This window comes from Panthera uncia, chromosome C2 (assembly GCF_023721935.1).
Source record: "Panthera uncia isolate 11264 chromosome C2, Puncia_PCG_1.0, whole genome shotgun sequence".
Taxonomy (NCBI): Eukaryota; Metazoa; Chordata; class Mammalia; order Carnivora; family Felidae; genus Panthera; species Panthera uncia.
This window is the reverse complement of record NC_064810.1, coordinates 135,155,848-135,171,591: the sequence shown is the minus strand read 5'-3', so window position 1 is coordinate 135,171,591 and position 15,744 is coordinate 135,155,848. Positions and strand designations below refer to the sequence as shown.

At 38.4% G+C, this 15,744-nt stretch overlaps 1 protein-coding gene across 5 annotated transcripts in view; it reads left to right on the top strand.

Annotated features, from left to right (window-relative positions):
- The window catches only part of ZNF385D (zinc finger protein 385D), a 1,296,755-nt gene that overhangs the window by 1,210,693 nt on the left and 70,318 nt on the right, over positions 1-15,744 (top strand). For all 5 annotated transcript variants that reach the window (XM_049629860.1, XM_049629861.1, XM_049629864.1 and 2 more), the window contains one exon: positions 3,367-3,529. In XM_049629860.1, coding sequence (XP_049485817.1) covers positions 3,367-3,529 — 163 coding nt within the window. The remainder of the gene's footprint in view (positions 1-3,366; positions 3,530-15,744) is intronic.

The following is a 15,744-nucleotide window of genomic DNA, read 5'->3' as shown; positions in this document are numbered from 1 at the left end:
TGTGTGTGTGTGTGTGTGTGTGTGCATTTCAAAAGAATGAGACTTCTCTCCCAATTGTGGCCATTTAACAGTTATTTTTGTCTACTTTGGGACTTCAGTTACATTTAAACTTGAAGCCATTTTGAAATGCTGAAGATAAAATTTGAAGATGAGAAAGTATGACTGGCTACTGATGACTAGGATGTGGTGATGACATTTAAAGTGGCATCATTCTATTCTGCAGGAATGTGTGTGCATATCTTTAATGTCAGCATTTGCCTCTGGGATGACACTTGTTAGATTTCATGCTGTCATGTGCTATTTCAAGGGTGGTAGAGTGACGTTTATTATACAACACCCTAATATTACACTCATTATTTAAAAGGAAGTTGTCAAAGCCCAGTTTCTATTGTTCTGTTCACCCTTTGTGTACTATGATCATCTGATTCTGTTTCAGTCTCAAAATACAGAATGCTGAAGTGTGCCATAATGAAGTAGTCCACTTATTTAACCTTGGAATCATTCCTGTGAAAAATAATGGGTTGCTTGTGTCCGATGGTCCCCAGGTTTCTGGGAATGACTTGATTCAGAGGCTAATAATAGGAAACAGCCCCGAGGGAATATGAGGTGGTATGGTACATCCAGTGCCTCTCTGCCCAAAGGAAAAGCAGCTGAGGCCCAAAGAAACGTCTCTGACCAACTGCTGCTTTCAAAAAATCTCCCAGCAGGACTCCCTCTTAGGCTACAGCTTTGTCTGCAGTCACAGAAATATTAGATGGGGCTGAATAATTGATTCAGTCCAGGAAGTGGCTGAAAGGGATACAGGGAGCTCGCTGGATATACTTCCTTTGCACAAGGAAAACACCTTTATACCACACACCTCTATCAAGATGGATCAAGATTTATGGGGCCAACATGCAGAGACTAGAAAATTTATACCGGTGTAAACCAAGAGCAGTCCAATAAATCCTACGAACATTAAATAAAGGTCTAATGTAAAATATCCAGAAAGGGTTATCTGCCTACATTTGGTTTCCGACTTGTATGCCCAACTCCTCCCCACCACTTATGCCCTGCACTGTCATAACATATTGACGCCTCCAGTGTTACCAACCCCTCTATACATTACCATTCCCCCTAAATTCTGTATGTCCTGATCTCTCCATAGCACTTTGGATCTTCTTTTTTTTTTTATTTTCAAATTTGGGGAAGGCTTAGTTACCTTTTTTTTTAATCAGATAATTTTTAATTGAAATAATTATTATCAAGATGCTTTGGGACTATTACGCAATTAACAAGTGAGTATACATTTTTATTATGTTTTTAATAGATCAGGTGTCTCACTTGGGAGGGAGCCCACCAACTCTTGTTTATTCTGTCACCCCCTTCTCTCTATGACTCCCTGAGCCATTTCACTGGATGGAAGCATTGGCTTAGCTGTGCCTGTCTGTGGAGAGAGTATTTTGGGGAGGTATAAATACTCTCTTCACTTGCAGGGGTTCCTTTGGAGTAAGTTTCTTAATATCCAAAATAGTGACATTCACCTGGTCCTATGGTGTGTTAAAACAGAGTCTTGCCTGATTTGAAATACTACTGAGAATGCAGATTTTCAAGGAACCTTAAAAAAAAAAAATATATATATATATATATATATATATATATATATATATGAGGTATAAATGGAGATAGCACTGTTAATATAAACCCTGTCTTTTAATACATATTACATATAAAACATTCACTTCTATGTCAGGAATAAAAATGCGGACAGAGAGAAGAGAGGAACTTTGCTTTAAGAGAAAGTGTGTAGCCAGCTGTCTAGAGAAGAGGACCATCTATATTGTGGATTTTATTAAAAACGCATATTGCCCTCAAAAGATAGGGCCAAAGGAATCGATTTGTTAAGAAGGAGAACTAGGCAGGAAAAAAAAGGACACAACTCTGTTCATCAAAGTGGCATTCTTTATGTAGAATCAGCCGAATCCAACCTATCATTGGTTCTTCAATTAACTATAGCAAGTCTTAACTTCACATTTTGGCTCGCACTATGTCTTTTGACGTTATGTGTTGTTGGAAAACTCGTAACTGATGCATGAGTGTCCTCTCTGTTCAAACTGTTTCGAATATATGATTTCCTTGTCCAGTGTTCTTTCAATAAGGGTACCTAGTCCTTTGAGAATATTTGTCAGAATGATGCAAATGAATGTGTGGATTATTTCTTTGCCTATTTACAAAAAGACATTATACTACAACCCTACTTACCACAATTGCTGTGACAAAGAGGACAGTGTGGTTATTATTTTTTCTGGCAAAATGGAGCCAGAACATGGAGTGGAATATGGATTTAAATAAGTCACGGGAAGCAATGGGTAGTCTGACAGACATAGTCCTCCACTGAGATTTCTTCTTTGTGAGGTATCTTTTTACGGGTTTTGAGCTGGGAAACTTTCTGATCTAAGAATATCTCTGCCCAGTCCCCTCCCACCCAAGCAGCAAAGACTCCTTGTTTTCCAATAAGCATTAATAAATATAGGATTCTTTAAGATGATTTTCTATCTCAATTAATGTGTCTCTCCAGGAACAACAACAACAAAATCATGTTAAGAAAATATAAACCTTGGAAAATGTATATTACTGTTTAAGAAAAAAATCTCAGAAGGCACAGGTAAAAGAATTGTTGTGGCTCCATTAAGTAGTCAAAGCACATTGGAGCCTCCTGACCATGGACCAGGGCATGAAAGATCCATGTGTTTAAGGAATGCCAGTCCCTTGAATTTCTCAGACTACCTCTGTAGGAAGCAAGGAGAAAGAAAGAATCAGAAAATTGCCCAGCTTGTGTGTACTTCATTTGGACTTAGGCAGTACATTTGCTTTTGAACTGACGAACTTCAATTTCAGTCTCCAGGGTGCCCACTTCCCTTGTTATGTGTGAACTTTTCCTTGTAGACACCTGTTGGGGATTGTATTAATAAGACACATTGTAGAGAGAGAAAACACATTTCCTGAGCCAAGAAGATGAGAGCTACTCTTTTCTGGGGCCCTTGTTAATCTTTGGGAGCCCAGCATCCTCTGTGGCAGAGCCAGAGGAATATGGGTACAAAATTTTTTTCCCCACTCCACAAAGAAAATGTTGTTGATGTGTTAGTGTTCAGCTACATTTCTCTCAAAAGAAACAATGGAATATCTCTTACTTCTGTCCAGAGGTTTTAGAACTTGAATCCCATTGCTTTCTAGCATCATTCTAAATAGAACCCTACTGTTTGGCCACTGCCAGAATTAGCTTGAATGGTACCTATTATTGAAAGGGAGTCTGTATTTGCAGTAATACAGAGAATGCCAGTTTAGAAATGAGCCTGATTGCACGGTTCATTTTGTTCTCCTTTGTAGAGCCAGGCTGCGGCCCACTACAAAGGCACGAAACATGCCAAGAAGCTCAAAGCACTGGAAGCCATGAAAAATAAGCAGAAATCTGTAACTGCCAAGGACAGCGCAAAGACTACCTTCACCTCCATCACTACCAATACCATCAATACCAGCTCTGACAAAACAGGTTAAGCGATGATCTTTGTTGTTGTTGTCATCATCATTGTTTGGGGGTTCCTTCCCTTGTCTAGACCCATGTCTGTTTCCTTATGTTCCTGCCGCATCGATTCATGCTTGATCCATCTTTCTGTGTAATGGTAATTGTTTCCCCCTCATTTTCCCAATACCCTTCAGCAACTGATTAAGATAATCACTAGTTATGTTGCAGATTTTGCATTTGAAACAGTCCTGTGGCTATTCTGGAGGAACACGAGAGCATAAAGGCATTTGAAGCCACATATTTGAGAAGTAAACCCTTTCAGTGTGTATCATTGGCATCTTGTATGCCGCCCCTTAGCCTGTAACTGCATGGCAGATTCGATTTAACTGTGAATACACTGTAGCATATGCCAGATGAATCGAGAAGGCCCCTTCAGACAAGGGCATTATTACTGACAGGACTTATTCTCATAAATCCCAAACATTGCATTGTTTTAAGTAGTGGCTGTGTGAATCTGGCCTTGTTATGGCTGGGTAACCTTCCCTCTGCATACACAGGTAAGTGTTATTGATACCAATTATTCTTTTTTTTAATGCTTATTTATTTTTGAGACAGAGAGAGACAGAGCATGAACAGGGGAGGGTCAGAGAGAGAGGGAGACACAGAATCTGAAACAGGCTCCAGGCTCTGAGCTGTCAGCACAGAGCCCGACGCGGGGCTCGAACTCACGGACCGTGAGATCATGACCTGAGCCAAAGTCGGACCCTCGACCGACTGAGCCACCCAGGCGCCTCCCAATTATTCTTTTTAACAGAGTCTTCACAGTGAAATAATGGCCTCTGAATGGCCTCTTGGGACAGCTCCTGCAAATAAGCAGTTAATTCATGGCAGGGGAAGCCAGTGGGGTTTCTCTAGGCTGGCATTTTAAATATAAGACTATTGGTCCTCAATATTTACAGAAAAAGAAGTCCTGTGTGACTCATGGCTGCATGTTTAATAAATCCTTTTCTAGATCACAGTGGGTGGTACACGTCAGTTGTTTTCTAAGCCCTACAAATGACAACGGTTAGGAAGCATTTGTATCATCGTCAATAGTAGTATCTTAACAGAAGAGAATCTTCCAGCCATAACGGATGAAAATGTAAAATGATACAGTGAAAATATGGAACAGAATAAAGCAACTTTGTTATATGCCTTGCACATTAGACACCTATATATTCCTCAAAGGATCTGGAGAGATGCTTACTCCTATGTGAATCTATAAGGGATAATGTTCAGTACGAGTTCCCATGACATATTTCATGTCCTTTACCCGAGTGTTATGGGTAGATACATTATGTCCCCTACTGCCTGAGAACCCTGAGTACTCTCTGAGGCTGAGTACACCTCTCATCTTTGTACCCTAGCATGGTGCAGCTACTGAGTACAATGTCTATTGAGTGGCTGCATTTTTCCCTCACTCCTTTGGTTCTCTGATTCATCCAGTTTTGTGTTACAACATACTAAAGGGGAAAAAAAGTGCTTGTCATGTTCGATTTCTTTGGTATCCAGAGCAAGAGCTGGATTATGCCATCTTATTAATTTAGATGTAAAACCTTATCGTGAAAGCATTAATATTTTCTCTATTAACTGAAATTTCACTGCTTTATTTTGGGGGCTGGCTGTAGGAGAATGAGCAGTAATGTAGCAGATGAGCAGATGTAATTTCTGCTCCCAGATATTCAGGCACAAATTAGGATCCCTAAAGCCATGTTTGCCATAAATAATTTTTTTTTTTGCAGAAAGATAGTGGGTAGTAAGAACAAAGAAATTAGCATGATATAAGACACGGGATTTGATGTTCAGTTTGTGCTTATCCCCAAACTTTTCTATTCTTAGATATTTTTATCAATAAAGGCTATTTGGGTTACCTTGAATCCTTTTTAAAAGGCAAAAAATCCTGTTAAGCTGAGGATTCTCATCATTTAAAAGTATATATGTACATGGAGGGGAAAGTTGCTAACTTGGTTTAGGAAAGACTCCTGTGTGTGTTTTCTCTGTTACATAGATGAGTTACGAATACATACCTCCACCCCTCAACCTTAGAAACTAAAATGGAAAGGATGGGAGTCATCAAGACTCTGTCCTTTCACAAGTTAAATGGAAACAAGTTTTGGATTGGGCTGTGGGAGAGAACCCACATGAAACAAATTCTCAGTGGAGATGCCAGCATTTACCTAATGACTGGAATGGTGTTGAAATGGTGAAGTACCCTTTCAAGCTGAAGCTAGAGAAAATTCTTCAAGGACAGAAAGGATAGCAAAGTCTGTAAATTAGTACAGATATCCTAAAGCCAAAGGAAGAAAGCTATGAGCATCAGAAGTATATTGCTTCTGAGTGGCTCAGTCGGTTGAGTGTCTAACTCTTGATTTTGGCTCAGGTCATGATCCCAGGCTTGTGGGATCAAGCCCTTTGTCCAGCTCTACACTGAGTATGGAGCCTGTTTAAGATTCTCCCTCTCTGTTTCTCTCTCTCTCTCCCCCGCTGCCTCTTTCCTCTGCTCTCTCTCTCTCTCTCAAATTAAAAAGCAGTGCATTGCTTTCCTAATACAGGGGGACCTTTGCCCAGAAAGAAAGGTCATATAGTTGAAAGACTAACACTTGCCCGATGTTTTAAGCTGAATTCTATCTATAAATTGGCATTTCCACAAAACTATCCATGAAAAATAGCCCAAGAAAGCTCCTGTCTTTTCATCACCCTTCTTACCCATTTATTTTTTTGTTTTTTGTTTTTGTTTTTGTTTTGTTTTTTAGGATGGGGTCTTTTTTTTAAATAATTTATTGTCAAGTTAGCCAACATCTTGGCTTTGGGAGTAGATTCCCCTGATTCACAACTTACATACAATACCCAGTGCTTATCCCAGCAAGTGCCCTCCTCAATGCCCGTCCCCCACACTCATCAACCCTCGGTTTGTTCTCTGTTGTATTTAAGAGTCTATTATGGTTTGCCTCCCTCTCTGCTTGTAACTTATTTCCCCTTCCCTTCCCCTATGGTCTTCTGTTAAGTTTCTCAAATTCCACATATGAATGAAAACGTATGATATCCTTCTTTTTCTGACTTACTTCACTTAGCATAATACCCTACAGTTCCATCCACATTGGTTTTTTATTTTTATTTTTTTAATATGAAATTTATTGTCAAATTGGTTTCCATTCAACACCCAGTGCTCATCCCAACAGGTGCCCTCCTCAATGCACATTGTTGTTAATGGCCAGATTTCATTCTTTTCATTGCCAAGTAGTATTCCAGTGTGTGTGTATGTGTGTGTGTGGGGGGTGTGTGTACACCACATCTTCTTTATCCATTTATCAGTTCATGGACATTTGGGCTCTTGCCATAATTTGGCTATTGTTGATAGCGCTGCTGTAACAGTGGTACATGTACCCCTACAAATCAGCACTCCTGTATCCTTTGGATAAATTTCTAGTAGTGCTATTGCTGAGTCTTAGTGTAATTCTATTTTAAAATTTTTGAGGAAACTCCACACTGTTTTCCAGAGCGGCCACACCGGTTTGCATTCCCACCAACAGTGCAACCCTTTCTCCACATCCTCACCAACATCTGTTGTTGCCTGAGTTGTTAATTCGGGCCACTCTGACCGGTATGAGGCGGTATTTCAGTGTGGTTTTGATTTGTATTTCCCTGATGATGAGCAATGTTGAGCCTCTTTTCATGTGTCTGTTGCCCATCTGGATATCTTCTTTGGAAAAGTGTCTATTCGTGTCTTTTGCCCATTTTTTCACTGAATTGTTTGTTTTTCAGGCGTTGAATTTGGTCAGTTCTTTATAGATTTTGGATACTAACCCTTTATCCGATATGTCATTTGTAAATATCTTCTCCCATTTCGTTGGTTGCCTTTTAGTTTTGCTGATTATTTCCTTCATTGTGCAGAAGCTTTTTATCTCAATGTCCCAATAGTTCATTTTTGCTTTTATTTCCCTTGCCTTCAGAGACATGTCTCCTTCTTACCATTTGTATTCCAAAATAAATTAGAGGTACCTATGCTGACAAATTGGAGTTTTCTTAAAACTACTGTGAGTCCTTTTTATTACTGTCTGCTTCTTCATATTGATTAGGAAGAAGTACAACCTTGAAAACGATATGGGTCTCTGAGCTAGTTTCCTAGAATGTTTGAACACTTTGGGGGCAGAAGGAGAGAGAAATAAGACTCTAGAATCAAGGATCATATATTTTTCAATAATAAATTTTAATCCTACTGCTTAATATGCAAGCTGTTTTGTGATTTGTGGATTTATACATACATAAAAGATATAGATGCATTAAATCACATTTTACTAATTTTACCAAATCATTCTTTATGAAAATAATCCAAGCATATACAAAAACTAATTGCCTTTAAACATGCTAAGGATACAATGGTTTGACAGATAAGAACCTTAAAGAAGGGTGGACAACAGCAGAGAAAAGGACGAGAAGTAGTGTGGACTTCAATTAGAACATTAATTTGGAGGGTTTCCTGGGATTCTCAAAAATGTAAGAAATAGAGTAGTCATAATAAAGTTTCATTGAAAACCTACTTGATAAAAGTAATTTTGACAGACAGTTTCTGTTAAATTCCTAAATCATATATTGTGGGTTTTAATTGCTGCCTTGGGATAACAAATATGTCTAAATGCCCTACAGGGTAAGCTCTTATTCACTAACTATAATTTTGGGATTTTTTTTGTCATTGCTTATGCCAGTCTGCATGCTGGCATGGTGAGCAAAAGATAATATTCAGTGATCAACCACCAACTGCTCACAGAAAGCCTATTCCCCCTACCTCTAGGCAAGATGAGACTCCCTAACATTAAAGCATAATTTTATTTCCATTATCTGAGTGCTAGGTTAGTGAATTTACACAAAGAAAAATTTACAAATAAAAATAATATTTAAAAAATATATTTAACACTCAAAATTGTTGGTATGTAAGAATGGTTACTAGTCATTACAGAATAATTCAAACAGCAAACATTTCCAAATATGGCTAGATGATTTTGTCTGATCCAGCAAGTTTTTTTAATGATTTTTTTATACAGAAAAGGTAATGACAAAAATTAAATATTCTCAAAGTAACTTAGCAAATGTAACTCATTTTTACCCCTATCAAATACCAAATTCAAAATCGTAGAGTTAAGTCCCAGGCTTGGTCAGCTTCTGAACTTTCTTTAGTTTTCCTTTTTGGGTAATCTTATTCAACTCCTTGGTCTATGAGTTAAGTTAGGCTAGTTTACACTGCAATAATAAACAACCTCCGAATCCTAGTGGCTTTTCCAACAACTAATTATTTCTCACTCATAGTACATATTAGCTGTGGGTTTTTTCCATGTTAATTTAACTCCAGGTTAGGCTAATGAAGCAGTCACTAGCTGGACATTCCCAATTCTGGACCAGGGGGAAAAAGAAGATTGTGAATCAGTAGGCTCTTAAAGTTTCTTAATGGAAGTGACATATAATATTCTTCCCACTTGACTTTGTCAAGTCCCGTGGTCAAGCTTGATTATCATAGGCAAGGAAGAATCATCTCCTCCGGGGAGGGGAAGCAGATATTGGTGAGCAGTAACACAGCATTCCTCCATGGCTTCAACTATGACTTGTGCCTACATATCTCAGCATTCCACATTTCTAGCCTGAAGCTTGACCTGACTTTCCATGGCTGGTTAGTCACTCACTTGGGTGGCTTGTCAGCATCCGTATTTCACAGGTCCAAAAAAAAAAAAAAAAAAATAGGCCTAACCTTGATCACCTTCTCCAATTTTCTCTCCATCCTGTATTTCCTAGTTTCATTTTTGGTCCTGCAGTTCACAGAGTTGAAACTTCCTAGTTGTCTATGCCACTTTCCTTTATCTCAGTTCACACATCTATTCAGTTGTTGGAATCCACTCTCCCCCCATCCCCAGAAAACATCCTTTATCCTTTTCCTCTTGGTTACTACCTTTAACCTGGCTTTGTATGTCTCTGCCTTGCCCATACAATTGCCCTAGCCTCCAGGCAAGTCCAGCTATCTCCATTCTTGTCCCTTGACAGCCATATCCTTCACTCTCCAGTCCATTTATACTATACAGGGAGATCATAGGACCTACCCATTCAGGAACTTTCAATGTACCTACTTGCTGAGCTGCTTGGTCCTCTGTAGTTTGACCACAACCTACCTCTCCAAACTTCTCTTCTGTTGCTCGCCTGGAATATTCTCCATTAGAAACACACCTTGTTTTTCTGTCTTCATTTCTTACTGTTCTTCTACATTTCTCTCTTAAAAGTATATCACTTTTCTCTCTGCATCTCAAATCCCATAAGAATTCATAGCTAACTGCTCTATCATATTCTTCTTAAAATATTATTTCTTATGTCTTTGCCTTTTCTTATTGCTACATGACATGTTCATTGACAGTGTATACTTGATTAGTCTGATTATTTTTTACAGAGTACTGCTTATATAAAATATAATAAATAAGTAGTTTTAAAACTTGAATTAATCAGTTTTGTGTTTTTGATCTAGAATGGGGGAGCATAGCAAAGCTTTAGATTTTGCTGTTTATGCATAGATAGTTCCATGAAAGAACAATGGTTCTTGTTAATCTAAAGAATTCTGAGATATTGCTCATCAAATTTCAGAGTTTTCATAAAGGTCATCGAGTCAAACTCCTAAAGTTTGTTTATTTGTTTTGAGATTCTCTAGTTGCACAGGTAAAGAAAACTTGACATTTATAATGCCCCTTGGTGACTGTCTTTCATGAGTTAATTAGCTTGTATATTGAGTATATAGATTTACCTTAGTCATCTAACCAGTAAGGTATGAGAACATTTCTTTCTGGTTCTAGTACATGATTCTTTATCAAGTCTCAGTGAACTGCAAATATATTCATTAGATAAAGCCACTATGTTATTTAAATTTGCACTATTCACCTTTATGATTTAGTCTTCTTTGTATCCATTTTTCCCATCTTTTTCTATTTTAAATTTAAAATTATAATCCAAGAAGATTGTATTCATCTGATTCAAAGGTGCTGAGAGTAAAATATTCTTGTATCGATTGTTGAGAAGCTCTAGGAATGCAAAAGAATATTTATTTGCTGTGGGTTAATAATTGACTCTAAGTGTTTATTAGAATTCACATTATTTGGTCAGGCACTTGGAATAATAGAGACTTTCCTAATGATAAAAAAAAGATATTTGATGTAAAATGATGGCCAGTGATTGAAAGCAAATACGTTGGGAAACAAAGCCCCTTTGGGAGAGTCAGTCAGTTATAAGGTCACAGAATCTGGGTTTTTCCCTTTCCGGGTTCATTCCTAAGAATTATCCTCTGGAGTCAGCTGTTTACAATAGGCCCGGTGCCAGGCAAAGCCAAGCACAAACAGTTTTTTCCCCCTTCTATTTAGGTAGAAGCCAAATCATGAGAATGGTAAACTAGAAATAGAGGTGGTGGATGGATAGTTTGTAAGGCGACACTAATTCCAATGTCATTTAGAAAATAGATACGTGGGTTTTCATGGAGGACAAGTGGGAATTAGCTTTGTTCTGTTTTCGTAAGGAAGGTGGTAAAAGTTTTTTTTCTTGACATAGTCTTCAAACAAATGCCCCAAATGTTGGAAATGATAACAAAATACAAGCTGAGCTTGGTATCAGAAAGCTATATATCTTTGATTTTGTATTATATATTTGTATATAAGATATAGTATAGTATGTATTATATAAAAATATATTAAGCACACACTTATTTATATGCAAGATCCTGTCTTTAATGCCTGTCCCTGAAATTTCCCCACTACACCAGGTTTCATAATCAACATTGCACATGACTTCAAGAAGAGAAACAAACATTTTTGTGGCTTGTGAATCTATAGGTCTGTTGAAATTTAAGAAGTAAAACAAAGTCATTTGAAAAGGGACACCTCACTGTCAGCACTTGAAGATCTGATGTAGTACTGTACAGATGGCCTCTCTTGGCTTTGTGGAAATCGTGCTAGTTCCTGGGGTCTTTCTTTTCTGACCCATTCTTCCAAACAAAACCTCCCTGGGACAATCACTACTATGATAAAGGATGCCATTGTATGCCTCTTGGGGCAGGAGTTGAAGCACCGTTGTGAGAACATTTATGCTTAAATTGCTTTTTCTTTTCTTAGCACTGGTTCATGACATGCTTCAGATAGGCCAAAAAAGAGACTTTATCAAGTATTCCCTTCTCAAGATGGGTGATAAGTGCCAACAGAGTATGCTGGCAGCAGATCTCTAGAGGGACTGAAAAAGAGAGAGGAAATTCAGAAGGGAAAAAAAATTTAACCCTTATTTGAATATTGTGGTTCCAGGATCTTTGTATGTGAACCAGTGATGGCAAATTGTATATTAAAGATGACGTGGAAATAACACAGAATATTCTATCCCGCTCTTCTTGTGCATGAGGAAATCAAGATGAATTGTATTTTGCTGGTCCTATTAGGCTGATAAAGGTCTTGTCTTAGATATACTACATAAAACTGCTCCTTGAATCACAGAAGAATTTCACAATGAATTATTCATCTGGACAAGAACATGTTGTCTTCCTCAACATAATGAATGAGTGAAGCAGTTAGAGGCCTAAACTTTCTAAAGGACCTGTCATCCAGCTTTGTTCAGGTGCAGGTGTATGGTGTGCAAGATAAGAAGGGAATTAATAGTAACTTGACAAGCTAGTATATAATTTTATGTTAGAATCTAAAGCAACTGGTTCGCTAACTTGTGTGTGTATGTGTGTGTATGCATGCATGTTGTGTGTATGTGTACACAGTCTGTATATGTGTCTTTTTTACCAGAAATATCAAATCTTAAAATAATTGATAAGCTAAACACCTACCCAGTATCTATGAAATACCAGACATCTGGTGAATTTTAAAAATTAAATTAAAGCTCCCGGTGGCTTTGCCTACAGATGCCACAGTTCTGGAAACATCTGTGTCTCTGTTTGTTTGTATGTGTTTTGTTTTAATTCATGGAGGGATTTTTTCCCTCTACTTTTATGTCATTCTTAGGAATTGAGTAGACACATGCTTGTATGATGATAAACTATTTCAACGGCAAGATAATAATTCTTAAAGTTGAATAACAACTATAACAAAAATCGTTGTTGAACAACGATCAAATACGACAGAATGTGAAGTAAGCACCTGTAAAAGCATGTGGGCCATTACAGAACTTTGTCTCTAAATTGGAAAAGTGAGGAGTTTGCTATCTAATAGTGATAGGAAATGTGGAACAAAACATGTCGACAGCACATTACTTCCAGTCAGGAGACATAAAGCTTCTACTGCATTCTTTTTTTTTTTTTTTTTAATATTCATCTATCTTGAGAGGGAGAGAAAGAGTGAGTGTGAGTGGAGGAGGGGCAAAGAGAGAAGGAGAGAAAGAATCCCAAGCTGCCAGCACAGAGCCAGACATGGGGCTTGAACTCACGAACTGTGACACCATGTCCTGAGCCAAAACCAAGAGTCGGACGCTCAACCAAGGGAGCCACCCAGGCACCCCTCTACTGAATTCTTAGTAAAACCCAAACTGAAATAGATATTTAAATTAAGAATTATACTTTTATTTATGTTCTACGAATTCCAAACTCTTAAACATGGCAGCAAAAGTTGTTTGTGATTTAGCCCTTGAATCACAGGGATTTAGCTCCAGAACTACTATTCTGCCAGTCCTCCATATCTGTCCTTAATTCCAACCCAACAAAATCACTTGAGGGTGGGAAGAAAGAGCTATATGTTCTTTTTCTTAGAAAAATCTTTTCTAGGGGTGCCTGGGTGGCTCAGTCGGTTAAGCGTCCAGCTTCAGCTCAGGTCACGATCTCATCGTTTGTGGGTTCAAGCTCCTGCTGACAGTGAAAAGCCTGCTTGGGATTCTCTTTCTCTTTCTCTCTGCCCCTCCCAACTCGTGCTTTCACTCTCAAAAATAAATAAATAAACTTTAAAAAATAAAAAGGGCACCTGGGTGGCTCAGTCAGTTGGGCATCCTACTTCGGCTCAGGTCATGATCCCTTGGTTCTTGAGTTTGAGCCCCACCTGGGCTCTGTGCTGAGCTCAGACCCTGGAGCCTGCTTCGGATTCTGTGTCTCCCTCTCTCTCTGCCCCTCCCTCATAATTGCTCTCTCTTCCTCTCTCTCTCTCTCTCCCCCTCTCAACAAAACAAAACAAAACAAAACAAAACAAAACATGTTAGAAAAACCCTTTCTTATATTTCAGCCTTATCTAATACATCACATACTGGTGCACAGAGGATGTACAAGTTGTGTGCCAATGCATATGTGCATGGATTCATACAAATGAATTCACGCTCTTTGCCCAGCTGATTCCTATTTCCAGGCTTCTATGTAAGCTCTGTCCTGGCACTTATTGAAATTGTGTATCTTCCTACTTGTCAACCCCATAAAATTTTCACTTCCTTCATGGAGCATACACCTTTACACCATGTGTCTTTGTCCAAGCACCTACCGGTTCTACATTAAAAGTACCAATAAATAGTGCTGTATTAATTTTATCTTCAGGAAGATCATCCTAAGAATTCTTTTAACAGTGAAAGTTCACACACTCCAAACTATTTAGCAACAATTTGAATGCATACAGTCAATAGTTTTTACTAATTGAAATCTATCATATTTAAATACTTTATAATATGAATCAAAGATACAAACCAGTGTAACTCAGACTTTGGATGTGCAGCCCTTGGGTTCAGCATTTCCCAAAGACAGCATAAAATTAAGTTACTATTTTAATGATCATAATTGCAGTCAGATTCCTCATTAAATTACTGTGCTACTCCACTTTCTATTTCAATGAGAGTTGAGAACATTTTAAAAAGCTATATTGAATCAGATTGACTATGTACGAACTATAAGTTCTGACATCAGGTTAAATTTGAGGACAGAGAGCATATTTAGCTCCATGGGGTAGAATCTGTGCCACTTTCCTTACTTTGCTTTGCTTTTGTTATGACTCAGTTTAGAGGCAGTCTTGACATTTTACACTTACGTGATTGCTCAAATCAATCACTCTCAGACTAACAGTTGGTGCCTGGCCAAACTCCAAGGGGAAGGTCAAGATGCAGAATGTGTAGCAGTAATGATGCTGACCCATTTGGACCTTACTTTATTTATTGTCCTGCCTTCTGTTTTCCTGCCAGCTCTCTAATGGAATTAAGTAAAATACGAAAAAAAAAAATGATGTATCTCTTTCATGCAGCCGAAGAAGTAGAAGACCTTGTAGAAAAGAAAAACTCCCCCATCCCCCTCTGAATGGTCAGATATTTGAGAGTCTGACTTATCAACTCTAGGTTGTTTATTTGTTCTTTTATCCGTCTATTCAGTCATACCTACTCGTTCATCTACAGGTATTTTTGCAATGGGTAAGATAAGGCAAGAACGAAAACTAAGATGCAGATTAGGAGTTCTGCCTTAAGGTGTCTTCAGTCTGGTTGGGAAAACAAGAAGTGAAACCAAAATATAATCCAGGATAGGCCATGATTTGTCAGGAGGAGATAGCAGGTAATGGTACCATGAATGTCTAGAGCTTGTCAGAAGGAGATAGCAGGTAATGGTACCATGAATGTCTAGAGCAGCTGGAATGTCCCTTTCATGGGAGGGCGATGGAAGGATGAATATTAACTGGTGTATGCTAAACTTAATGGCAAGGGTGTGTAATCCCTAAAATAACTCCCTTGATGAGATGTTTCATTTTACCAACATTTAGCATGTACTCAGTATTTGCTGTCTTTAGATGTAACTCCCAGGCTCTAGGGACTCACTTCAGTGAAGAAGGCAAAACAGAAGGCCCCAAGTAGTTTAGAACTTCAATGCTAGAGGCTTGTGTTAGGCTAGTGCTAGAGGCTTGTGCTAGGTTATGGGGAGTACCTAACTCTTAGAAATAAACATTCTTAATTGGCAGATAAAGAAACTGTGTTCTGAGTTGAAGAACTTGACTGAAGTCAATAAATTTGTAAGAAGCAGAGGTAGGGTTTGAACTGAGTTCTGACTCATTTTGCCTTGCTGTCTTGACTTAGGCAGCAAAACACGGAATCACCCTGTAATCCTTGTTAGCACTAGCCGCAGTCTGGGTTGCTAATTGATATCACCACGTCTGTAGATCACCCAGGATAGTTCCACTTATTTTGCAAAAACACTCTTAACACCCCTAACGATGCTGCTGTATTTGCCTGTGCATATCAGACCTTGGACCTGT